General features: G+C 37.9%; 2 protein-coding genes across 4 annotated transcripts in view; one reads left to right on the top strand and one right to left on the bottom strand.

The window, feature by feature from the left end:
• The window catches only part of LOC110463170 (ankyrin homolog), an 8,504-nt gene extending 3,825 nt beyond the window's left edge, over positions 1–4,679 (top strand). For all 3 annotated transcript variants that reach the window (XM_021517559.1, XM_021517550.1, XM_021517568.1), the window contains exons 2-4: positions 1,450–2,062; positions 2,386–2,695; positions 4,011–4,679. In XM_021517559.1, coding sequence (XP_021373234.1) covers positions 1,502–2,062; positions 2,386–2,695; positions 4,011–4,462 — 1,323 coding nt within the window. In that variant the 5' untranslated portion in view covers positions 1,450–1,501 and the 3' untranslated portion in view covers positions 4,463–4,679. The remainder of the gene's footprint in view (positions 1–1,449; positions 2,063–2,385; positions 2,696–4,010) is intronic.
• An 8,923-nt stretch (positions 4,680–13,602) lies between these two features.
• On the bottom strand, positions 13,603–24,482 carry LOC110463249 (ankyrin-1-like). Its single transcript, XM_021517685.1, has 4 exons — positions 24,387–24,482; positions 22,439–23,042; positions 15,800–16,109; positions 13,603–14,967 (listed from the first exon to the last, which is right to left on the bottom strand). The coding sequence occupies exons 2-4, from the start codon at positions 22,997–22,999 to the stop codon at positions 14,510–14,512; spliced, it is 1,329 nt and encodes a 442-aa protein (XP_021373360.1). The 5' UTR covers positions 23,000–23,042; positions 24,387–24,482; the 3' UTR covers positions 13,603–14,509.
• Positions 24,483–24,525: the final 43 nt, after the last annotated feature.

The raw sequence follows: 24,525 nt of genomic DNA, 5'->3' as shown, positions 1-24,525 counted from the left end.
GTATGCTCTGTTGTTCAGGTTAAGGTATGCTCTGTTGATCAGGTTAAGGTATGCTCTGTTGATCAGGTTAAGGTATGCTCTGTTGATCAGGTTAGTGTATGCTCTGTTGTTCAGGTTAAGGTATGCTCTGTTGATCAGGTTAGTGTATGCTCTGTTGTTCAGGTTAAGGTATGCTATGTTGATCAGGTTAAGGTATGCTCTGTTGATCAGGTTAAGGTATGCTCTTTTGATCAGGTTAGTGTATGCTCTGTTGATCAGGTTAATATATGCTGTGTTGTTCAGTTAAGGGTATGCTTCTTGGTCAGGTTAAGGTAAGCTCTGTTGATCAAGTTAATGTATGCTCTGTTGATCAGGTTAATGTATGCTCTGTTGATCAGGTTAATATATGCTGTGTTGTTCAGTTAAGGGTATGCTTCTTGGTCAGGTTAAGGTAAGCTCTGTTGATCAGGTTCCGGTATACTCCGTTGTTCAGTTTAAGGTATGCTTTGTTGTTCAGGTTAAGGTATGATCTGTTGATCAAGTTAATATATGCTCTGTTGTTCAGTTAAGGGTATGCTCTTGGTCATATTAAGGTATGCTCTGCTGATCAGCTTAAGGTATGCTCTGTTGTTCAGGTTAGTGTATTCTCTGTTGAACAGGTTAGTGTATTCTCTGTTGAACAGGTTAGTGTATGCTCTGATGATCAGGTTAGTGTATGTTCTGTTGATCAGGTTAGTGTATGCTCTGATGATCAGGTTAGTGTATGATCTGTTGTTCAGGTTAAGGTATGCTCTGTTGATCAAGTTAATGTATGCTCTGTTGATCAAGTTAATATATGCTGTGTTGTTCAGTTAAGGGTATGCTTCTTGATCAGGTTAAGGTATGCTCTGTTGATCAGGTTACGGTATACTCTGTTGTTCCGTTGAAGGCATGCTCTGTTGTTTTGGTTAAGCTATGCTTTGTTGATGAGGTAAGTATATGCTCTGTTGATCAGGTTAAGGTATGCTCTGTTCTATCAGGTTACGGTATGCTCGGTTGTTCAGCTTAAGGTATGCTCTGTTATTCAGGTTAAGGTATTGTTCAGGTTAAGTTAAGGCATGACATTAAAGTTTAGGTCCAATGTAAGATCTATAATTTTGGTATAGGTATTGCCGATTGTTTAGACTTAGTTATGATCAGTTGTTGATGTTGAGGTATGGTCTCTTGTTCAGCTGTAAAGGATGATGTATTACCAACTGTTAAAGTTAAGGTATCGCCTATTTTTTGGTTTCCATTGTTTCCTCTTCTGTGTTATTCTACCGTAACTTTGTGAAATGCCAACGGCATTTATTAACTTTGCAAGACTACGTAGTCGCAATCTCCAATTTCAGAACTATTTTCTTATTTGAAATAAACTTTAGATGCAAATTTGAGCTTTGTTGTGGCATATCTGGATTGGCTAAAATAACTGTTGCTAAACTTGTTTTTCAGCTACCTTCAGCTTGCTTTGGTGATGTAATTTCCCTGATCTTAGTTTTACATCATGTCACATGACTGCAGAGACCAATCAGAGGTTGCCCTTCAACTTTATCACGCTGTGGAACTCGATGACAGGGGCGAACTAACACAACTTCTCACAAAGGGAGCGGACCTTCACTACAAATACTTTGGTGAGAAATCCTTGTTGCACATATGCTGTGAAAAGGATCGTTTGGAATGCGCCAAACTATTGATGGATTATGGTGCAAATATCCAGGCACAGGATGAATGGAACATGACGCCTCTTATGTACTGTATGGTTCGACAGCTAAATGACATTGCTGAAGAGCTGTTGTCACGTGATCCGCTAGCTGTCCACTCACAGGACAGGTTCGGCAAGGCTGCTATTCACAGCGCCGTTGAGTCTGGTTCACCGGAACTCCTGCATTTGTTGTTGGTTCATGGCGTCGTGACCGATCAGACAGACTGGGGTGGCATGACAGCTCTCATGTCCGTGTGTTCCAGACCTGGAATCAGCCACAACGTGGCACTATGTGAGATGCTTTTACACGCAGGTGCTGATGTAAACCTTAAGGACCTTAGAAGTAGAAGAACCGCTTTGCAGGTTAGGTTCATATGTCTGACGAACTGAAATGTATCATTAAGCATGTGATAATGTGCGTCCTTTTATGTCTGTGACCCTTCTGCTGTAGCTGGTTTGCTCCGATTTTCGTGAATATTGTCGTCAAGGCAGCATCTCTAGTAGGAAAGTTTATAATTTAGAATAATTTGGGGGTTTTTTCAGTATATAAATGATGCCGGTCTTACATGAAGATAAAATAAGGGAATAAGTTCACTTGGATTTCAATCATAATAAATCTCCTATTGGATATCACCTACGTTTCCTAATGCTAACTAGTCAACAGATGCTATTGTTGTATTTCACAGTATGCCTCTCTTAACAAGCTCCCGGCTGTTGTGGAGGTCTTACTAGGAGCTGGGGCGGACCCGAACACCTTTGACACGGCCAGCAGGACTCCTCTCACTAATCTCATATATCAGACCTTCCGCCTACAAAACGCCAGCCGTGACGTAGATGAGGACCTTATGACCGTCGTCATCATGCTTACACAGGCTGGAGCAAATCTCAACATGAACTATCGCGAGAACTCAAACCCAGTCTGCAAGGCGGCTGCCTACAGAGTCGAGGCTCTCGTACGGTTCTTTATGGACTGTGGGGCCGACCCCAACACTAGCTGTAAGTATACAGTAAAACATTGAGTTGACCATGATTCTGAATATCCGGATTACATGTTCCCGTCAGGTTGTATACTATTAAGATAATATCTTAGGTTTGTCCCTCATGATCGCTTCAAAAAATTCCTTTTCAATGTAACTATTACAAACAAGAGTCACAGGGATATTAATAACTCGTCTAGAAATCGTTATTCTAAATCCGAACCTTTCGAATTCCCTACAAGTGTGTGGATTCTTCAGGAGTTTAACATTGATGCAAAGGTTCACCATTGTTACCTCAAAATTAGCTAAGGGTTATTTTGTTTGCAAACTTTGCAAGACTCGATAACAGAAACTCGCCAGCAAAATATCATTACATTAGGACTTACCTTTTGAAGTTTTTCAAATATTTGACCTCGATGACAGTGAAAGTAAATCAATATAGGTTTTTTTGACACTTTGTTAGCCTCCATGCAAGAAATATACCTACGAACTACCATGAATCTAGGCCATTGGTTTCTTCAGAGGAAGTCGTTTGAAGCTTTAGACATATTTGACCCCTGTGACCCTGAAAATAAGACAGATGTAGGCCTTTCAGTTTTGCAGAAGTCGTTTTAAGTTTTAGACATATTTCACCCCATGACCTTCGCAATTGGTTCATTTTTATTTTTTGGGCTCCTTCCAAGGAATCGATCAGCCTTACATCATGACTTTATGCCTTGATATTCAGTAGAGGTCGATTCAAGTTGTATCCATATTTGACCTCCGTGACCTTAAAAGTAGGAAAAGGTCATTTGTTTGCACTCTTTGTTTTGCTTCATCCTAGAACTATACCAGTCTTGTATCACAACTCTTAGCCTTTTGGTTCTTCAGAAGAAGTCGTTTTAAGTTTTATACCTATTTGACCTCTGTGACTTTGAAAGTAAGTCGACATATTTTTTGTTCGCAAACTTTGTTGGGCTCCATCAAGGGAATCTACCAGTCTAATACGATGACTTCTAAGTCCAGTTGAAATTAAACTTTCAACTTTAATTTGACTTCGTTTACATTGAAAAGGTAAACTGTAAGGCTCCATCCAAGTAAGCTACCAGCTAAATATCACTTGGCCCTTCGGTCCAAGTTCCTTTGGTTTTTTGTTTTGTTATTTTAGGGGATCGTTATAAATACAACAAAACATTTTGTATTAAATATGATCTTATATATGTACATAATGTATTATCTTGAAAGCTAGTTAATTTCCTCTACATTGCATACTTACCTTTACAAATAAAACAAACAGATGTCATGTTTAGACGCGAAGTTTTAAAACGTGTGCAATATTATTTAATGCATTTTAGTTCCGTTGGGTGTGACGTCACTACTCGTGGCAGTGAAAGCGAAGGATGCTGGTTGTGTCCGTGCCTTGCTCCAGTGGAACGCTCGGACAGACATTCGTGGACGGGTGTATCGGACGGCTCACACCCAGTACTGGGTCGATCCCATGGAACTTGCAGTTGACCTGGGGTGCTGGGACATTGTCCTTCTATTGTACTCGGCCGGCTACAACATCAGCAGACTTCCCTACCTTCACGAGGGTGTCATGGATTCAGAACTTCCAGAATCCCTATTGGGGAATACCGAAATCATGAGCTGGCTCCTGTTTTTGGCAAGCTCTCCGAGAACTCTTTTTCATCTGACGACATTATTCGTGTGGCGTGTTCTGGACAAAAATTTCAGACAAAAGATTAATGATCTTCCACTGCCAAATATGATAAAACACTTTATGAGCCCTGAGTTTGTCATTGGATGAGTTAGTTATCAACCACAACGTCACATCTTACCTTATTTATTACAAAGATAAAAATGAACATTTAAACGATTATTTGAGAACCCGTATCTTGCATAACAAAGGTAACTGATACTTATATAACTGATAAATGATAACTTATCATTTTTACTTGAAGTTAACGACTGTCGTACATTTGTATATATCCTCAATGCAATGCTAGTCTACACAACAGATTAAATAGTGTTATTGTTTGCTTGTTTGTTTTTTATTTTAATAATATCAAATATATCAAGATATCTTTCGAAAAAACTATGTGTTTTGAAACCAAACACAAACATATTTGTCAAGCGAAATATATAGATATTGTATAGATTTTGCAGGTTTAAACTCAAATGGGTTTACTACAGTAGTGAAAATAATAGTTGATATTACTTTATCATTTAGGGTCAGCTCCTTCTTTAAATTAATGGATCGCCCTCGATACACAAGCGCAACGACATGTTTATCGTTTGTTAGTATAATGTGACCAGGTGGTTCAGTGAGATAGCCACTAGATCCGCGCTATCACAAAGAGGCAAAATACACCAACACAACGCCTCAGGCACTCATGCATACACACATTACACACATGGAGTCACGTCCTAAAATGACATTATCTGTTTAATTCATCACAACGGAGATAAGTAAAAATAGACAGTAGAAAGCAAGGAATTGGAGGTACAATATATAATTGTCATCATTGTCTGTTTGTTTGTTATAGTGAGAGAACCTTCACTGTTATCATACACATAATACAGTCACACAATTCCTTAAATTAAAGTTCAATAATTCCTACATGCAATTGTGTTTCTTATGACACTTTTGCGATGATGAACATTCGCAAAATTATACAAGACCTTAAATATTAAGCTAACTTAAGTATCTTTGAACTTCGACATAATAAATGTGAATCTAATCAGGGTTAAGAAAACCAACCATAGGCGTAAGCTCAAAACTACATCATATGGTTATTTTTTGTCTAACAGTGTATTTCGATGTTAATATGCTTGTATTTGGCATCTTGCAGAACACGATGTTGTGAGTTTGATTGCAGAAACAGTGGTACGATTGACCTATTAAGTGATTTAAAGCATATGTTCCCCTTCGATGAATCGATCTTTAGCCAATTCGTCAAGATCCGGGAGAAGGGAACACATTTGAGTAATCGTAAATTCATCCTGGGTTTGGTTAGTGTCACATTTTTGAACATTTATGCAGGACCATTTAAAGGAAACAATTTTAAGAACAATAGGTTTTAAATCAAATTGGTTTTTATTTCTTACCAGATCTTTTGCAACTCGTCCTAAACTTATCCCTTTAGTGCCATGCTTTACCATATAACCCTATTTGATATTTTTCAAAGATCGTTTTTCTCTTACCTTCGTCAAGACTTGTACCTTTCCTTGTCGACTTCATTTCTATTCTCCGCGTACGTAGCGGCGTGACAACTGATGGTTTTCCTATTCATATGGTTTTTTTTTTAAACAATTCTAGTAAATTCTCATTTCGATAAGTTTCTACCGAACTTAGTGGAACGATTGTGAGTTTCATAAACCGCATACAATATGGAAAATAGTGTAAATTTTGTCCATCACATGGGTAAATTTGGTTACAAAATATTAATGAAAATGTAATTTCCTAAGACTAGTTTGAAATAAACGAATATCGACATTTTGACACCATTCCATTTTTTTCTGAGGTAAAAAATCAATTGGAATTATGAAACGCCATGAAGTTGTCCCAATATTGACGATATGATTAAGATAGGTTGAATCTAGAGCCAACAAAGTGTTATTTAACGGGTGTTTGTAACACGGTTTGTCATGCATGTGTATTTCTGGTATTACAATGATATGTACATCCGGTTTCAGGCATTGCAATACACCTTTCAGGATTCAACACAGTGATAAGACAAGATGCTGTATTACCCCAGTAGACATAACTGCTTTTTAATTGGTTGTGATTTTGTAATTAAATCAACTATTTATACTGGGAATAGATTCCAAACCGTCTAGTTCACATTTTATTGCCAACGCGAGTTCAAACTATTACGTACTTGATGCCGTTTTGTCCACCATCGTTATTCGGTTCAAATTGAAACAACAATACAGGGTAAGGGTGGGTAATGTAACAGAACGATTGTAGCTATTAAAAGTAAGGGTGAGTAATGTAACAGAACGAGTGTAGGTATGNTGTGCTTGTAATGACGCGTGTTGCGCGCGACACATAACATACGCACGTGGGTCGATGAATAGATGACTTTTGTTTGGGCAGCAGACCATGAATTGTTCGTAAACATTGAGGATTTTCTTAAAAAATGGATTTGTCCACGAGGGAAATTGAGAAATGCATGATACATATTGAGAGAGGTTAGATAACCTTACTAATATTTAATGATTAATAAGGTAAGAATGACACCAAAGGTAGTTGCTGTACACATAAGACTGATCTAATATTGTTGCAAGGATGGCAGGACATATATATATATGCTAGTCAAAACAGAAGAATGTCAGTAACACTAATGCAATTAAGGGATATGTCAGCTCTTATACAGTGATTATGAAAGAGTTTGCTACTACTATTTGTCGACAATCAGGATTAGCATTGATTACGATTCGGTAACCTGGATAGGAAATGTATCTAATAAAATAGATACCAAGGAGAATTTGACAGATAAAGTAACACACCACATGTACACTGGTATTCTATAGTAAGGTTGACATATATGGTTGTCAGTACTATATATATATACCGTAGTATACGTTGAAACTACTATATAGGCCTTTGGGTTGCAATATAATAAAACATTCATTTAGTATACAAATAATATTGCATTACACTAGGAAGGGGGGGGGGGGTACAATCTTATGGGTTGTGGCCATGGTTTATCATAGAAGTGATCGAGATCTATGGATTGTTATTTTGATCAAGGATGTAGACTTAGCATAAGTTTAGATTTATTAATTTTAGCAAGATTGGTTTGATAAACTTCTCATAAACATGTAATATACACACTCATCATGCAATGGGCATGGACATATATGTCATGCATGTTTGGATATATGAGAGAGAAAAAAATGGATACAGACTAGAAATTACAACTCATGCCTACCTTTTAGAAAAATCAAGGTACATGTACGTCTGTACACAAAATATATTTGTTTTTCATATAAATAAATATATATACATGACACACATGGAGGGGAGGTTGATGGTATGTCTCTGGTTGTGTGTATATCAACATAAGATAATGTAGTACAATAAAAAAGCTGATAGCAAAAGTACTCATTTCTCCCTAGTATCTTCTAGCTCGAGTGAATATCAATTAATATATGTATAAATTGGGAGATAATGGAATAATATAGTTATAGACTACTTATGAAACACTATAAACGACATGATGAGAATATATGGTAAACACATGGTAAACACTTTATTCCTTTGGCAGAGGGGTGAACAGGTTGGAAACAGCTGTACTGGCGGTGGACTGGTTTCTGAATTTGGTGTAAGTACGTCTAGGAGTGAGGAATTCAGCAGATGAGGGTTTGGAGCCAGTTCGATTTTGGCGGATAGGTGGATCAGGGTATGAGGATAATTCGGACAGGGTAGTGACAGTAGCCTTTTCTCCGGTGTTGCTACGAATTATAATCCTGCCGTCTGTGGTCCAGGTGCTGCTGATGAGTTTCCTGCTCTTGAGAAACCGTGCCTTGGCGTAAACCTTGGCACGCTGGCTGGTGAGGGCCTCATTTAGAAAAAGTTTCGGTAGAGCTGGGTGAGCGAGAGATTTGGGCGAGGTGGTAGATGGGTTCACGACCGAGGAGGGCTGGGTTTCAGCTGGAGGCTGGTCATCTGCGACAGGTTTCTTGAAGAGACAGAACCTAGCTTCGTATATCTGGGCTCTGATTCTGTAGGAGAGGAACCGGACGATAATATCGCGGGGGTGTAGTGACGATCTGGGGCCGACCCGATGCGACCTACTTATGTCGTTTAGATCGATATGGACTCCAAGTTGTTCGATACATGAATTAATAACAAGCGAATCGGTGTCCTCGTGGTTGGACTCAGGGATGCCCCGGAACTTGAGACAGTTACGGCGGGAGTACTGTTCCATGTCGTCTAGCCGAGACTCAAGCTCGGCTATCTGGCGATGGAGCTGGGGTATCCCTAGGCTGGATAGTAATGACTCCTTGAATAGGCTGTTATTCATGAGTTTTCCAATGACTTCGCTTATAACTTCGGGGTCTTTGATTTCATTGATATTGGCAACACTAGCGAGAATATCAGAGTTCATTGTGGATATTGTAGAATGATACGTTAATAGAGGGGTAAAGTAACAAAACTTTCAGCGAGTCGGAATGAGAGGTAAAGATGGGGTCGGGTGACCGCTGGTCAGGTCATGGAGCGTCAATGTTAATTAATTATAAAACAATGTTTGGCAAGTGGAAAGGCATTAAATACCTACACGTTAGCTTTACGGTGAAGGGTAAACAAACTACGTCTGTGTCACGTAATGCGGCCCGACACGGTCTCAATACGTTTTGTGATGAGGTCACCTGTGTTATGCAAAAATAAAGGGTAAATATTTTGCGATGAATTGAATTTGAATAAAACACATTTATCTCCAAAGCAGTCTCAATCTATACCAAGGGGTTTTGACTTTACTAATGAAGCTCGTACATATGCAGTACGAACCATTGTCTCTGATATCACTATGTGTCGGCAACAAACCGTATTTCATTTAACAGCTACTCGAAATTTTGTTCTGTGGTATATCGTTAAACTCATTGATCACACTGCGATAGTGATTCGTACGAATTCACAAAAGCAGTTTACGATATAAATGGATAAAGGAGTCCAGAAATGAGGCTTGTATTGTAAGTTGTTTACACATATATTTCAATGTGTACTAAGGCCTGAATATGATAAATTCGTAACAATGGTACTAGCTCACAACAGTAAATGCGTAACAAGCAAAGTGTGATACGCCTGCCAAGTGAGCAAATTGAAACTCCAAGAAATTCTTGATTGAAATTCATATTTGAAATTATCACAATTAACTCAGGGGGGAACTAGCAACATTATCAGAAATTTTTCAATTTGTGTGTTTTTGCTTCTTTGATCAATTCAGTCAATCTATTTATAGTTGTAGTTGCACAAAACAAAGCCAACTCCGAATAGCAAAGCTGAATAATGTTTTTCACATAAAACAATTAAAATGTAATATTAGGACAAACAACAGAAACAGAGGTTTTTGAAAAAAATGTACTTTCAGCTGATAGCAATCACTTTTGATAGATAGATTCACATTTTGCTTGTTCTACAATGGAAGTTAAATATTTTCCGATATTATATGCTGTTCATTCTATTGTGTTGCCCCCTTGTATAAATGAGAGAGAAAAAAACTATATTATGTTTTGTAGTTTAATCGTTAAAAGTATATTAAAATGTAATGGTAAGGAATAAAAATGAGATTTGAACGGGTATGATGTCATAACAACATTGAGTTTCTGGATGAATTTACCATGAATCATATGACCCTTATATATCAAAGTTTTAAGCCTGGTCATTTTGCCTAATCAACTTAGTTTTTCCCTGTAAGAATAACAACAAAACTTCATTAGCATTAGCAAATTACTATTACTATAGTACATTTTCAAAGGTTTTATTGTTTAAAAAAATCGTTTAGATTTCTTACAGTTGGTGTTTTTCACTTGGCTTATTTGTTTAAGATGGATGTTGATAGTTGTCTCTGGTTTCACCAGGCTGTCATCAAATTACAAATTTCATGCGAGTCCAACTAGGAAGTAATTTAAGGTAGAATACTAATTGTCACACTGACAATTGCGTGTAATTCATATTCATTTAAAAGGTACGCTTTATATGCCGTAAATGGGGGCTTGAATTCTAATTTGTATGCATATATTTCAGTGGATCCTTTACGCGTGGCTGTGAAAGAGTATACATATAACCGTGATAATCTGCTTTAAATATCACAACTGAAATATTAAAAGGTGGTTTAAATTTATCGATTTATCAATTTACATAGGTGCCTTAGGTAAACACAGGCGTTCGAACAGGTGACTCGATACTAATACACGTCGGATAAGGGAATCAAATACCCAGCCATTTTGTGGAAGGCGAGTACGCTATTCCATAATGTAGCTGACAACACCTACGCCAACCGAAAGCAGTACAAAATGTCATTGCATCAGTGTAGATTTGTCGTGATTAAAATATCATTGTGTCAGACTGGTTTTGTCGTGGACAAAATATCATTGTATTATACTAGGTTTGTCGTGATTAAAATATAATTGTGTCAGACTTGTTTTGTCGTGGACAACATATCATTGTATCAGACTAGTTTTGTCGTGGACAACATATCATTGTATCAGACTGGTTTGGTCGTTTACAACATATCATTGTATCAGACTAGTTATGTCGTGGACAACACATCATTGTATCAGACTAGTTTTGTCGTGGACAACATATCATTGTACCAGACTAGTTTTGTCGTGGACAAAATATAATTGTATCAGACTAGTTTTGTCGTGGACAAAATATCATTGTATCAGACTAGTTTTGTTGTGTACAACATGTCATTGTATCAGACTAGTTTTGTCGTGGACAACATATCATTGTATCAGACTAGTTTTGTCGTGGACAACATATCATTGTATCAGGCTAGATTTGTTGTGTACAACATATCATTGTATCAGACTAGTTTTGTCGTGGACAAAATATCATTGTATGAGGCTAGTTTTGTCGTGGACAACATATCATTGTATCAGACTAGTTTGGTCGTGGACAACATATCATTGTATCATACTAGTTTGGTCGTGGACAAAATATCATTGTATCAGACTAGTTTTGTCGTGTACAACATATCAATGTATCAGACTAGTTTTGTCGTGATTAAAATATAATTGTATCAGACTAGTTTTGTCGTGGACAAAATATCATTGTATGANGTAATGTAACAGAACGATTGTAGGTATATATAAAACGTAAGGGTTGGGTAATGTAACAGAACGATTGTAGGTATTAAAAGTAAGGGTGAGTAANATTAAAATATAATTGTATGGGACTAGTTTTGTCGTGGACAACATATCATTGTATCAGGCTAGTTTTGTCGTGGACAACATATCATTGTATCAGACAAGTTTTGTCGTGGATAAAATATAATTGTATGGGACTAGTTTTGTCGTGGACAACATATCATTGTATCAGGCTAGATTTGTCGTGGACAACATATAATTGTATCAGACTAGTTTTGTCGTGTACAACATATCATTGTATCAGACTAGTTTTTCGTGGACAACATATCATTGTATCAGGCTAGATTTGTCGTGGACAACATATAATTGTATCAGACTATTTTTGTCGTGTACAAGATATCATTGTATCAGACTAGTTTTTCGTGGACAACATATCATTGTATCCGGCTACTTTTTCGTGGACAACATATCATTGTATCAGACTTTTTTTGTCGTGTACAAGATATCATTGTATCAGACTAGTTTTTCGTGGACAACATATCATTGTATCAGACTATTTTTGTCGTGTACAACATATCATTGTATCAGACTAGTTTTGTCGTGATTAAAATGTAATTGTATCATACTAGTTTTGTCGTGGACAACATATCATTGTATCAGACTAGTTTTTCGTGGACAACATATCATTGTATCAGGCTAGTTTTGCCGTGGACAACATATCATTGTATCAGACTATTTTTGTCGTGTACAACATATCATTGTATCAGACTAGTTTTTCGTGGNTATGTACTAAAAGTAAGGGTTAGTAATGTAACAGAACGATTGTAGGTATTAAAAGTAAGGGTGAGTAATGTAACAGAACGATTGTAGGTATGTACTAAAANCACATCATTGTATCAGGCTAGTTTTGTCGTGGACAACATATCATTGTATCAAACTAGTTTTGTCGTGTACAACATATCATTGTATCAGAGTAGTTTTGTCGTGTACAACATATCATTGTATCAGAGTAGTTTTGTCGTGTACAACATATCATTGTATCAGAGTAGTTTTGTCGTGTACAACATATCATTGTATCAGACTAGTTTTGTCGTGGACAACATATCATTGTATCAGAGTAGTTTTGTCGTGGACAACGTATCATTGTATCAGGCTAGTTTTGTCGTGTACAAACATACCATTGTATCAGGCTTGTTTTGTCCTGTACAAAATATCATTGTATCAGACTAGTTTGGTCGTGGACAACATATCNGGTAAGGGTGGGTAATGTAACAGAACGATTGTAGGTATGTATTCAAAGTAAGGGTGAGTAATGTAACAGAACGATTGTTGGTATGTATTAAAGGTAAGGGTGAGTAATGTAACAGAACGATTGTAGGTATGTATTAAAAGTAAGGTTGAGTAATGTAATAGAACGATTGTAGGTATGTATTAAAAGTAAGGGTGAGTAATGTAACAGAAAGATTGTAGGTATGTATTAAAAGTAAGGGTGAGTAATATAACAGAACGAGTGTAGGTATGTATTAAAAGTAAGGGTGAGCAATGTAACAGAACGATTGTAGGTAGGTATTAAAAGTAAGGGTGAGTAATGTAACAGAACGAGTGTAGGTATATATTACAAGTAAGGGTGAGTAATGTAACAGAACGANATAACATATTATTCATACATTATACCATAACAACATACCAACCTAAACATAATAATAACCCAATTCACAATTAAAATAGTCTGTCGCAATCTGCACACTCGTCCTGAATATCTAGAATAGAAATCACGCAAAGGTGGAATCTCAAACTACAGTGATGGATATTTCCTTTCTTATTATTATGTAGCTGGGCAGGATATAGGAGCTGATTTGGCTTGCAAAATACAAGCCCTTGCCAGGAACAACCTGCCTATAGTCCAAGTTATGATTTTGTAAATACTCAAATCCTCCTTTATATAGAACTANGTTCATGTTAATATGAAGTCTGAGATTGAACTCGTTTGTTTTGTGCGAAAGGACACACTTCACTCGCGCCAAAGCTCTCGTGATATATATCCACACTCGCGCCAAAGCTCTCGTGATATATATCCAGACACTCATTGTAATCGTGCGATCTAAAACTCAGTAGACACAGTGGAGTTATGTGATAAATATATTTATTACAAAACGATTAATAAGGTTTGAATACATACTGAATGCATCAATAATCGGCGTCGATTTCTGTCATATATTTACATTTACATGATAACAATGACATAAAATGCAATACATTGTACTACTGAATAGAGTTACTTGATTATTATCATAACGGAGTCTATATGAGGGTAACTCAATGTATTGATTTGGAACCTGTTATGCAGTATTATCACTTAGCTCCGATATGCGAAAATGACACTGACGTAGCATAATTATGCTGTTGTACTTTAAGCTAAAGCCCATAGTGTGTAAAAGGCAAAATCAATACTATGATAAAATATACATATCTGAATATCGCAAAACAATGTTGAGCGTATAATTGTGATATTTTGATAAGAATACTTGATATATAAACCAGCTGTCTACTGTCGATATATATAGCTGTTGGTTGGCAGCTAAAGTTTGCCGGTTACAACATGTAATTCCTCGACCCGAAAATTGTCCTCTATACCTTCCGACCCTCTACTGATTACTGAGTTGTCTCTCACTGTTACTGTGGATGATTCCCCTGCTTACCAACTATACAACGTGTACGTGCTATGACGTTTCAATAAGAACTGATATGCCGTTGTACAATTAAATAACGCCCCTTTATGGCTGTGCAACGTTTTCTTCTTGATGAAACGCTCCCGTTTTGGGAACGGGAAAATAATTGTCCACTTTAGGAATGAAGTAGAAAGTCTCAACTCTCCGGTTAAGGTCCTTAAGTGTCCTGTGTTTGGCACAGGCCTCATGGGTATTTATGAACCTTACCCCGATTAGTGAGATTCTTTCGTCGTACTCTAAACTTTGATAAATATTTTACACTTTACTCGACCACTTAACTGAGCAAAACAAAAATATAGAAAGGTTTACTCCAGGACAAACTCGGGAGAGGTGAGCTGTTTGATCCTCGTTGGAAGCGGAAGTTGTTTAATATTTTCCTGTATGTTACTTTGTATGCTCTTCCATATGCAAATTGTTGTCAAATGAAACAGAGTTCTTGGATTCCTGGCCAAGTACTGTAAGTAAGTAAGCATTTCCTTGTCCCGAGACAATGATTCAGGAACTTCGCAGTCTATTACGTCCTCTCGAAGGTAGTGTAATCTGCTGATGTTGTATCCCGCAGAATACAAAAGGAGAACAATGTCCCAGCAACCTTGGTCCATGGCAAGTTCCATGGCATCCACCCAGTACTGGTCGTGAACGTGAGCTGTTCTAAACACCCGTCCCCGGATGTTGGAACGCGCGCTCCAGTTAAGGAGGGCGCGGACACATGCTGCATCTTTTTTCTTCACCGCCGTCAGTAATGGCGTCCCACCCATTGGAACTGGAACATCAATATAAATGTTGACAGTTATTTAGGTCTAGTTTGTATCGAATGTTTTAAAATATATAATTCAAAAATGTGTTTAACAATCAGCTACAAAAACGGTGATTAACGCATTAACACAAAAGTCAAATAGAACAAGAGGCCCAGAGGGCCTGTATCGCTCACCTGAATATAATTAAAGTAATTGGTATGAAGTAAAGATATAGCACTTCATGGTAGGTGCTGTTAGCACATATGAAATTTCAGAAAGATCCATCCAGTACTTGAGATATAGAGAACGAACTTCAAACAGAGCCCCACCCCTATGCCCTTACGGGGGTCATACCCACCAATATACAAAATTGAGTAACCGTCACCCAAGGATGCTCCACACTAAATAAGGATAAAATCCCTTAATCCCGATGGTTGGAAAAGGATTTTAAAGGTATTACCTCTATTTTTCTTATTGGGCCCTGCCCTTCTGAGCCCCCCCCCCCCCCCCCCCCCCCCCTGGAGACCACACCTACTGCTAATACAAAATTGAGTCCCCTTGGCCCGAGGTTGCCCCTGACTAAATTAGGATAAAATCCCTTAATCCCTGTGGTAGAAGAAGGATTTTAAAGGTTTTACCTCTATTTTCCCTATTGGTTCCAAAATGGTCCATGTCATCCATAGGGTTATGACATGAAACTATTAATCTCATTGTAAAATGTCATATGATAAACAATTGTGGACTTCAGTTTCAGAGGTTCGTAAATCAGGGATAGACCTCACCTGAAGTCCATAATTGTATAATGTTTCTGTCCAAGCAGAAGTATATATATGCTAGTAAAATTAACATACTACGTACATTTTACATTGGGATCGGCTCCATGGTCGAGGAAGAACCTAAGGAGGGGCTCTACTTTGAAATTAACGGCCATATATAAAGGATTTGAGCTCTCTCGAGTGTTCAGGTTCAGGTTTGCACCGGCCTGGGTTAAAATAATGACGATGGTCATCAAGTCATCGTTCAAGTCACAGCTGGCGTTCTTCAGGCGATAGAACTGGAATATGACGCTGGTCAGTGGGCTAAGACAGGCATTGTCCGTAGTGTTAGGGTCAGCACCAGCACCCACCAACAACTGGACCAGGTCAGCGTTCTTCTGTACGGCTGCAAACTGCAAAAGTACCATGTACAGTTACTGGAATTCATTCGCTAGGAGTAAACGAACTCTGACTATGATCAGTATCAAATCAACATAAAATCATGCGATCTGCATATCTATTACATACCTGTTGGATCTTGTTATAGTAATACAAGCAATTTTCAGACCTTGAAATACAACGTTCTGTATTGCACACGTGCAATACGGAATGTTGTATTTACCTACTAGCCGGAACTACTTTTTATGGGAATCCCCTTGTCATGGCAAACTGAAATATTCCCGGTATTTGCAAAAAAATATCAAAATTTATAAAATCTTTTTATCGATCTCTACCAAATACGGAAGGTATGTGGTAAAAGCAAAACCACACACTTTTTGTTTCTTAACGAATCAGAAAGCACTCATTTATTGCGCGGACGTATATATTCGTTCGCGCAATAAACTCGTGCTTTTTGACTCGTTAGATAATCACAAGTGTTACTTGCATGTATATTTAACTTTCGGAAATGGATATATTATCTTTGATATAGAGTATCTGACACGAGTTTTCATGTAATATGAAATTAATAAACGAGTTTAATACATTCAATATTATATGAACACGCGTATTAGATTCTATTTATTATAAAATTCGAGAAATACTCTTTTTCTTCATATGCCTCCTCTTATATAAATTGTACCGATGGCTGACGAAAGGACGCATTACATGCATTTTGCTTGGAGCTCGCTTCGCCACAAAAAATAGTTTCAGAAACTTCTTCCCGAGAATCTTTTCAATGAACAAACAATCATTTAGGTTTTCTTCATCAACTAATAATTATCATAATAACCTCAACAAGAAATCCAATGGGCCTGCATCGCTCACCTGGTATTAATCTCACACTTGAAATCTTAAAAGTGGATTAAAATACAGCTACAGGCAGAATATCAGTGTTTGATTCATAGGGCATTCATTTGAAATTTAAACACATGACGCCTGTGACATTGAATGTTGAACAAGGACATTAGGTTGAAAGTGGGTCAAGGGCATTCATTTGAACAAACTTGGTAGTCCTTCATCTTAGCATGATACAGGCCCAATATCAGTACCCTGGGCCTTTTGGTTATTGAGAAGAAGTCGTTTGAAGATTTAACATATTTGACCCCTGTGACCTTGAAAGTGGGTCAAGGTCATCCATTTGAACAAACATGGTAACCCTTTCACAATAGAAAATTCAAAACAAACATGTTAGGCATACTCGAATGATTTACAAGCACGTTTAGGACTGCCTAATATTGTCATACCACAGCGCGGCGTGTTTCCATCTTGCTACTTTTAATACACACAGCCAAGGCCAAGGCCGACTTGTCCCGGAAGTGAGGCCCAGTACAGGGTAATCCACCTGGAGGCGCGGCAAAGGGAGTGTATGCATATATATATGTAAGGATAATTTGTACGGTAACTTTGAATGTAAGTTTGAATGTAAGTAAAAAATGTTAAATAATGCAGTAAGAGAATAAAGATGTAATAATATAATTACTAGTAAGTATGAAAGAAAGTATGACAGCCCTCTTGTATGAGGACACATTATTGTGAAGATGCTGATCGCGGGGCTCCCCAACCTCGGCAGTATCCTTAATGTGCTGGGGAAGTAAATTGTTTGAAAAAAAAAACAAAAAAAAACAAACAAAAAAAAACATCAACAAGAGGTCAAATGGGCCTGCATCGCTCACCTGGTATTAATCTCACACTTGAAATACAGCTACAGGCAGAATATCAGTGTTTGATTCATAAGAACCAATTCAAATATTTAAACACATTACGCCTGTGACATTGAATGTTGAACAAGGACATTAGTTTGAAAGTGGGTCAAGGTCATTCATTTGAACAAACTTGGTAGTCCTTCATCTTAGCAAGATACAGGCCCAATATCAGTACCCTGGGCCTTTGGGTTATTGAGAAGACGTCGTTTGAAGATTTAACATATTTGACCCTTGTGACCTTGAAAGTGGGTCAATGTCATCCATTTGTAAAAAACTTGGTAGCCCTTCAACCCAGCATGCTACAGGCTCAACTTCAGTACCCTGGGCCTTTTGGTTATTCAGAAGAAGTCGTTTGAAGTTTTTACGACATTTGACCCATGTGACCTTGAATATGAATGAAGGTCATTCATTTGAACAAACTTGGTAGCCCTTCATCCCAGCATGCTACAGGCTCAATTTCAGTACCCTGGGTCTTTTGGTTATTGAGAAGAAGTTGTTTGAAGATTTTAAGACATTTGACCCATGTGACCCTGAAAGTTGGTCAAAGTCATTCATTTGAGCAAACATGGTAGCCCTTCATCCCAGCATGCGACATGCTCAATATCAGTACCCTGGGTCTTTTTGTTATTGAAAAGTTGTTTGAAGATTTTAAGACACTTGACCCCTGTGACCTTGATATTGAGTCAAGGTCATTCATTTTAACAAATGTATTAGCCCTTCATCCCAGCATTCTACAGGCCCAATATTAGTACCCTGGGCCTTTTGGTTTTTCAGAAGAAGTCGTTTGAAGATTTTACGACATTTGACCCCTGTGACCTTGAAAGTAAGTCAAGATCATTCGTTTGAACAAATTTATAAGCTCTTCATCCAAGAACGATGCAGGCCCAATTTTAGTTCCCTGGGCCTTTTGGTTATTGATAAGTAGTTGTGTGAAGATTTTAAGACATTTGACCCATGTGACCTTGAAAGTTTTTCTAGGTCATTCATTTGTACAAACATGGTAGCCCTTCATCCCAGCATGCTACAGACATAATATCAGTACCCTGGTCCTTTTGGTTATTGAGAAGAAGTCGTTTGAAGATTTTAACATATTTGACTCCTGTGACCTTGAAAGTTAGTCAATGTCATTCATTTGAACAAATTAATTAGCCCTTCATCCCAGCATGCTACAGGCCCAATATCAGTACCCTGGGCCTTTTGGTTATTTAGAAGAAGTCGTTTGAAGATTTTACGACATTTGACCCCTGTGACCTTGAAAGTGAGTCAAGGTCATTCGTTTGAACAAATTTATTAGCGCTTCATCCCAGAATGATACAGGCCCAATTTTAGTACCCTTGGCTTTTTGGTTATTGATAAGAAGTCTTTTGAAGATTTTAAGACATTTGACCAATGTGACCTTCAAAGTTGGTCAAGGTCATTTATTTGAACAAACATGGTAACCCTTCATCCCAGCAGGCTACAGGCTAAATATCAGTACCCTTGGCATTTTGGTTATTGAGAAGAAGTGGTTTGAAGATTTTAACATATTTGACCCCTGTGACCTTGAAAGAGGGTCAAGGTCATTCATTTGAACAAACTTGGTAGCCCTTCATCCCAGCATGCTACTGGCTAAATATCATCAGCCTGGGCCTCTTGGTTATCGAGAAGAAGTTGTTTAAAGTAAAATAGTGACGCCGGACGCCGGACGGACGACGCACCACGGCATAAGCTCACTTGGCCCTTCGTGCCAGGTGAGCTAATAATTACTTATTATGCGAAAACCATTCAACGAATTGGCGTTTACGAAAATAGCAGTGACGTCATATATTTGGCACAACGGCGCGTGCACTGTCAAGGTAAAGGTTATCACAATACATATCGAAGTCTGCTCTTTTTAAAAGTTTACAGGGACTGGAGTGATTGTCACTCTCTAAAACATAAGCGCATTTCTTTGGAGAGGGTTGTTGGTGAATGTGAACCTCGATGTTTCCGCCTGTCACTGATCATAAGCCAGAAATTATACTCTGGAATCCGCCATGAAACTGGAACACTGATGAAGTTGACCGGTTACACGTGTTCGCCATTGATTTTGTGTATGTCGGAGAAGTTTAAGTGGAATTTGAACATGCAGGTGTTGAATTTGTGTGAAGCTAACACTCGTGTTTATATAATATTGAATTTATTAAACTCGTTTGTTAATTGTATTCTCCCAGTGCCCCTGCCTCTGCTATCAATGCGTGGAAGGAATATGACCTGTTTCCCACCGTGACAAAAGACTCATTTGCATATTGATTGTACGTGTGCTCTATCGTTTTTATTGAACGACAATATTGCACGGAAATAGCCTGTATTATATAATCAAATTGGTTATTGGATATATAGAATATTGCCCAATTTGGATTGGGATAGGATATTGAATGTCTACAGACCTAGGCTTTGTACGGAATCGTATCCCAAGTATGGAGGCAATCTTCGAACTACATATATAACAAACCTTACAGGGAGAATGATTGATTTGCAACGACACCATTGGTCCAGTATCCTACATGTATGGTTATTTCAGGACTTGACTAAGTGTATACCTATCCTATAAGACATATCCCTCCGTTGTAGACAGGTAACTGTTGATCGATCATCCCAGGGTGATATCATTTCTCCTGTTCAGAGACGGTTTGAGGTTATAAGTCTATGAATGCGCCGTGTTTCTTGAACTTTGAAGAACATGAATATAGATGTAGGAAAAAGCTAAAATACAATTGCAGTAGTATAGAATAGTTATAACGGAGCTACTATGAGACTTAACCCTGCCTAATTTAAATAGAGTCTGGGTATACCTAAGTGTGAATCAAGTCTGGGTATACCTAAGGGTGAATCAAGTCTGGGTATACCGAAGTGTGAATCAAGTCTGGTTATACCTAAGTGTGAATCAAGCCTGGGTATACCTAAGTGTGAATCAAGTCTTGGTATACCTAAGTGTGAATCAAGTCTGGGTATACCTAAGTGTGAATCAAGTCTGGCAAATCCGTAAATTCATATTAACAAATTGTTTACACCAGGTATACAGCGCCTTATATAATAGGCAAAAACAGGTTAGGACACTTTAATACAGTATACTAATCGTTCTAGTTCGTTGACTAAGAGTAAAATGGTACACTTGTATTTTTAAAAGAATGTATTAACCAGGAACATGTAGACGTCAGCAGGTGAGTTTAAACATCTTGTGAATTTGGCAAGAGGTTTTCGACTATTTGGTAGCATGTGATAAACTATTTTGCAAAATAGCAGCTACCTTTTTGAAACACATTTGTTTCCAAGGGTGGGAGTACGGGATGAACACATTGCTAGAATTTTCTCAGAGTTCAGTAGTCGTAGGGTAGGGTTAACACGCTTCTGTTAATACGAAGAAGCTGTTTTATCTTGTACCTTGTATGTGTTCACAAAACGTTGTGTATTGCAGCCTGTATCGTATCTGTATCGTACAAGTCAACTAAGTTCTATAATTCTTAAGCTGGTAGTAGTAATAGCAGACACCATTCTAGCAACCCGTTCTAGCATTTTGAAAAACGATCTTTTTCGAGTTAACCTGGTTGATGAACAACGTTGTATGTGTGGCTACCCTATTGAAGACACCTTCCATTTCTTTTTTTTAACTGTGATAATTACGTTGAACAGAGAATTAAACTTTATCGTGAACTGAATGCATACATCCCCCTTACATTGAGCGCCCTTACATTGAATCTATTTTTCTTGTTGAGATATAACAATTTCGGAACTAGAAAACAAAATTATATTCATGAATACTCAGCAATATATACAAGACTCGAACAGATATGAACACCCCCAACGCGGCACCCCTCAAAATCGCCAGCTTTATTAATACATGTATCTTACTAATACTAATAGATTGACAACACGAGTTGCAATATACAAATATAAGTTAAAATATATATAAATATAATGAAGTCGTGTGTTTGGTCTCTCTCTGTGCGGACGGACTAGTTGAAACGGAAATACCAGCAAAAGCGGAGTGAACAGGAGTTAAAATAGCACGGGAAGTGATGAACATTGATCAGAAGAAAGTTGTAAACAGCGAATAGTATAACTAACTAGTCTGTTCGCATGGAAAAGGAACAACCACGTGGTCTGATATATATTTCTTAAATTTACTGTCTTGTTGCAGTACTTATCTAATAATCTTTAAAAAATCGGATTCTCTAACCCCCCTCTTCCCTCCCCCCTCTCTCTCTCCCCTCCCCCTCACCACCCCCTTCTCTTTCTCTCCCTTCCTTTATCTACATGTGCATGTTTATAATTGTGCACATGCGTGTGGTTCGGTGTGTGAATGTGTGGGTGTATGTATGTCACTGATTAATTAATTTATAATACATAGCTTATTTACGTAGTTCTGCCATCATGAAATTTTGTTAAAAAAATATTATTGTACAGGGAAAGGGCTTGATATAAGTTGTAAAACTTGTGCCCAATTCCATTGCTATGTAAAAAAAAAAAAAATATGTTTAAATCAAAAACAGGCACCATTTGTGACGATTGTGTCGATTTCGATATTTCCGAGAAGAGTTTATAAATACTTTCTATTACTATGCGTCACGACTACGTACCTGTAAGGCGGTGCGTCTGCTTCTTATGTCCTTTAACTCGATGTTTGCACCTGCGTCTAGCAGCACGCGACACAGTTCCTTGGAATGTCTTATCCCAGTTCCTGCACAAAGAGTCATAAGCGGAGTGATCCCGTACCAGTCTGTCTGATCAACATCAGCACCATGCGACAACACAAGCTTCAAGAGTTCTACAGATCCAAACTCCGTGGCGCAATGAATGACAGACTTTCCAAACTTGTCCTGTGAGTGAACAGATTGCGGATCACGTGCCAATAATTCGTTTGCAATGTCACAAAAATGCCGGACCATACAGTACATCAAAGGCGTCATATTCCACTCGTCTTGCGCCTGAACAATGGCGCCAAATTCCATCAAAAGTTTGGCGCATTCCAAACGGTCCTTCTCACAACAAATGTGGAGCAGGGATTTGTCATCGAAATATTTGTAGTGAATATTTGCGCCTTTCACAAGTAGCAGTCGTAATGTCTTTAAGTTGTTTTCTTCTACGGCGTGGTACAACCTAAGGGCCATACGGGACTCATCTTCATCGTAACCCGACATCTTGTGACGTACTTTGCTGTATACAGTTGACCTTATTTCATATCTGGAAAGAAAAACTGTTCATATGTTAAATAGCCTGTAACAATTCTGGGTCGCTCTACTTTAGACAGTTACGAACACTGAAGTTGACAATGTAAGTAAGGAACCATCATTTAGGTTTCCTTCACCGTTGGATCCACTGATTTCGTTGAGAAAGATCGTTGATGGATCGCCAATGAAACACGTATTGTCAGCTATGGAGACATGGCCATGAGTCCTTAAAGCCAATGAAATACACTACTAGACTTAAGGTAATGGGATTGGGTCACCATTCCTTAGTAGAATTTCTTCAAATTTGTAGTTAAATTGCTTTGAAGTAATGAAAATTTTCTGGCACAAAAAAAAACTATAGGTTTTCTGAATTTTAAGGATTCTAAATGGAAATTTATGTAAAAAGAAGTGAATTTTGAAGAAAAAATGAAAGACACAATTATTTTGCAAATAATGTCAATAAAATGTTACTGACATAGATTAGTATTGCATTAATGTAAATGCTGAAATTATGTAAAATTGATTATCTATAAACGAGTAAAAATTGACATTTTATAATAAAACCACATACACATAGTAGTTGCATGTAAGAGTTATCTTTCTTGATAAACTTCACAGTAGTGAAATAGGTAGTCGGTTTCCTGAAGTACAGAAAATGGACACATTGATAAAAAAAACCAAAAAAACCCACTGAATTTATGGCTGGACTGCTTTGCATTACTTTAATATTGAGAGAACACACTGTTCTGCCAATAATAAACATACAATACTCATCAGTTTAATATCAAACATTAGAATTTTCAACTAGGGATGTACTTCCTATTTCCGTCCTATGACCTCAACACACGTATGTTAAGCGTACACGTAATCCACGGCTACGCTTAGTAACACACGGTCTGTACATGATTAAACATACGCAGGCTATGGTACAATCATTGTAAAGTGCAAATGGGATACCATGGAACAAGTTCAACATTATTTTTGAGTGGTCCCAAAGGATATGCGTTTACTGTTAGTTACCAATTAAGTGGTTTCCCCACATGCCGCTTACACAGGATGCAAGTAATGTTAATTAAATTTGAGCCAGTGCGTGTTGTGGAGTTTGTGCGTACTTACGACATAGGGTGGCATGTACAGGCCTCCGTATCAGAACACATAACAACACCAGCATACCAACATGTGTGTCCTCAGCATACATAACTCCTATACTGCGTACTTATCGAGAGCCCCATTTATACTCACGCACGTGTACACCTACACACTATCTTAAACAATAAATAAACAAAGGATCACAATAAAGTATGCATACAAAATAAATCTTATATCTTTGAACAAAAGGATGTCTATTTCTACATACTGGGTCTGTTGGAAGCGTCGTGGCCTTGGTCGTGGTAAACAGCCGAGGAGCTCCGACGGTCGTGCTAATAGCTGAGGAGCTCCGGTGGTCCAGGCACTGCAGCCGCACCACACGTGTGAAATTGATATCCCCGTTTACC

This window comes from Mizuhopecten yessoensis, unplaced genomic scaffold (genome assembly GCF_002113885.1).
Source record: "Mizuhopecten yessoensis strain PY_sf001 unplaced genomic scaffold, ASM211388v2 scaffold1501, whole genome shotgun sequence".
NCBI classification, from domain to species: domain Eukaryota; kingdom Metazoa; phylum Mollusca; class Bivalvia; order Pectinida; family Pectinidae; genus Mizuhopecten; species Mizuhopecten yessoensis.
This window is presented reverse-complemented; position numbering and strand designations above follow the sequence as displayed.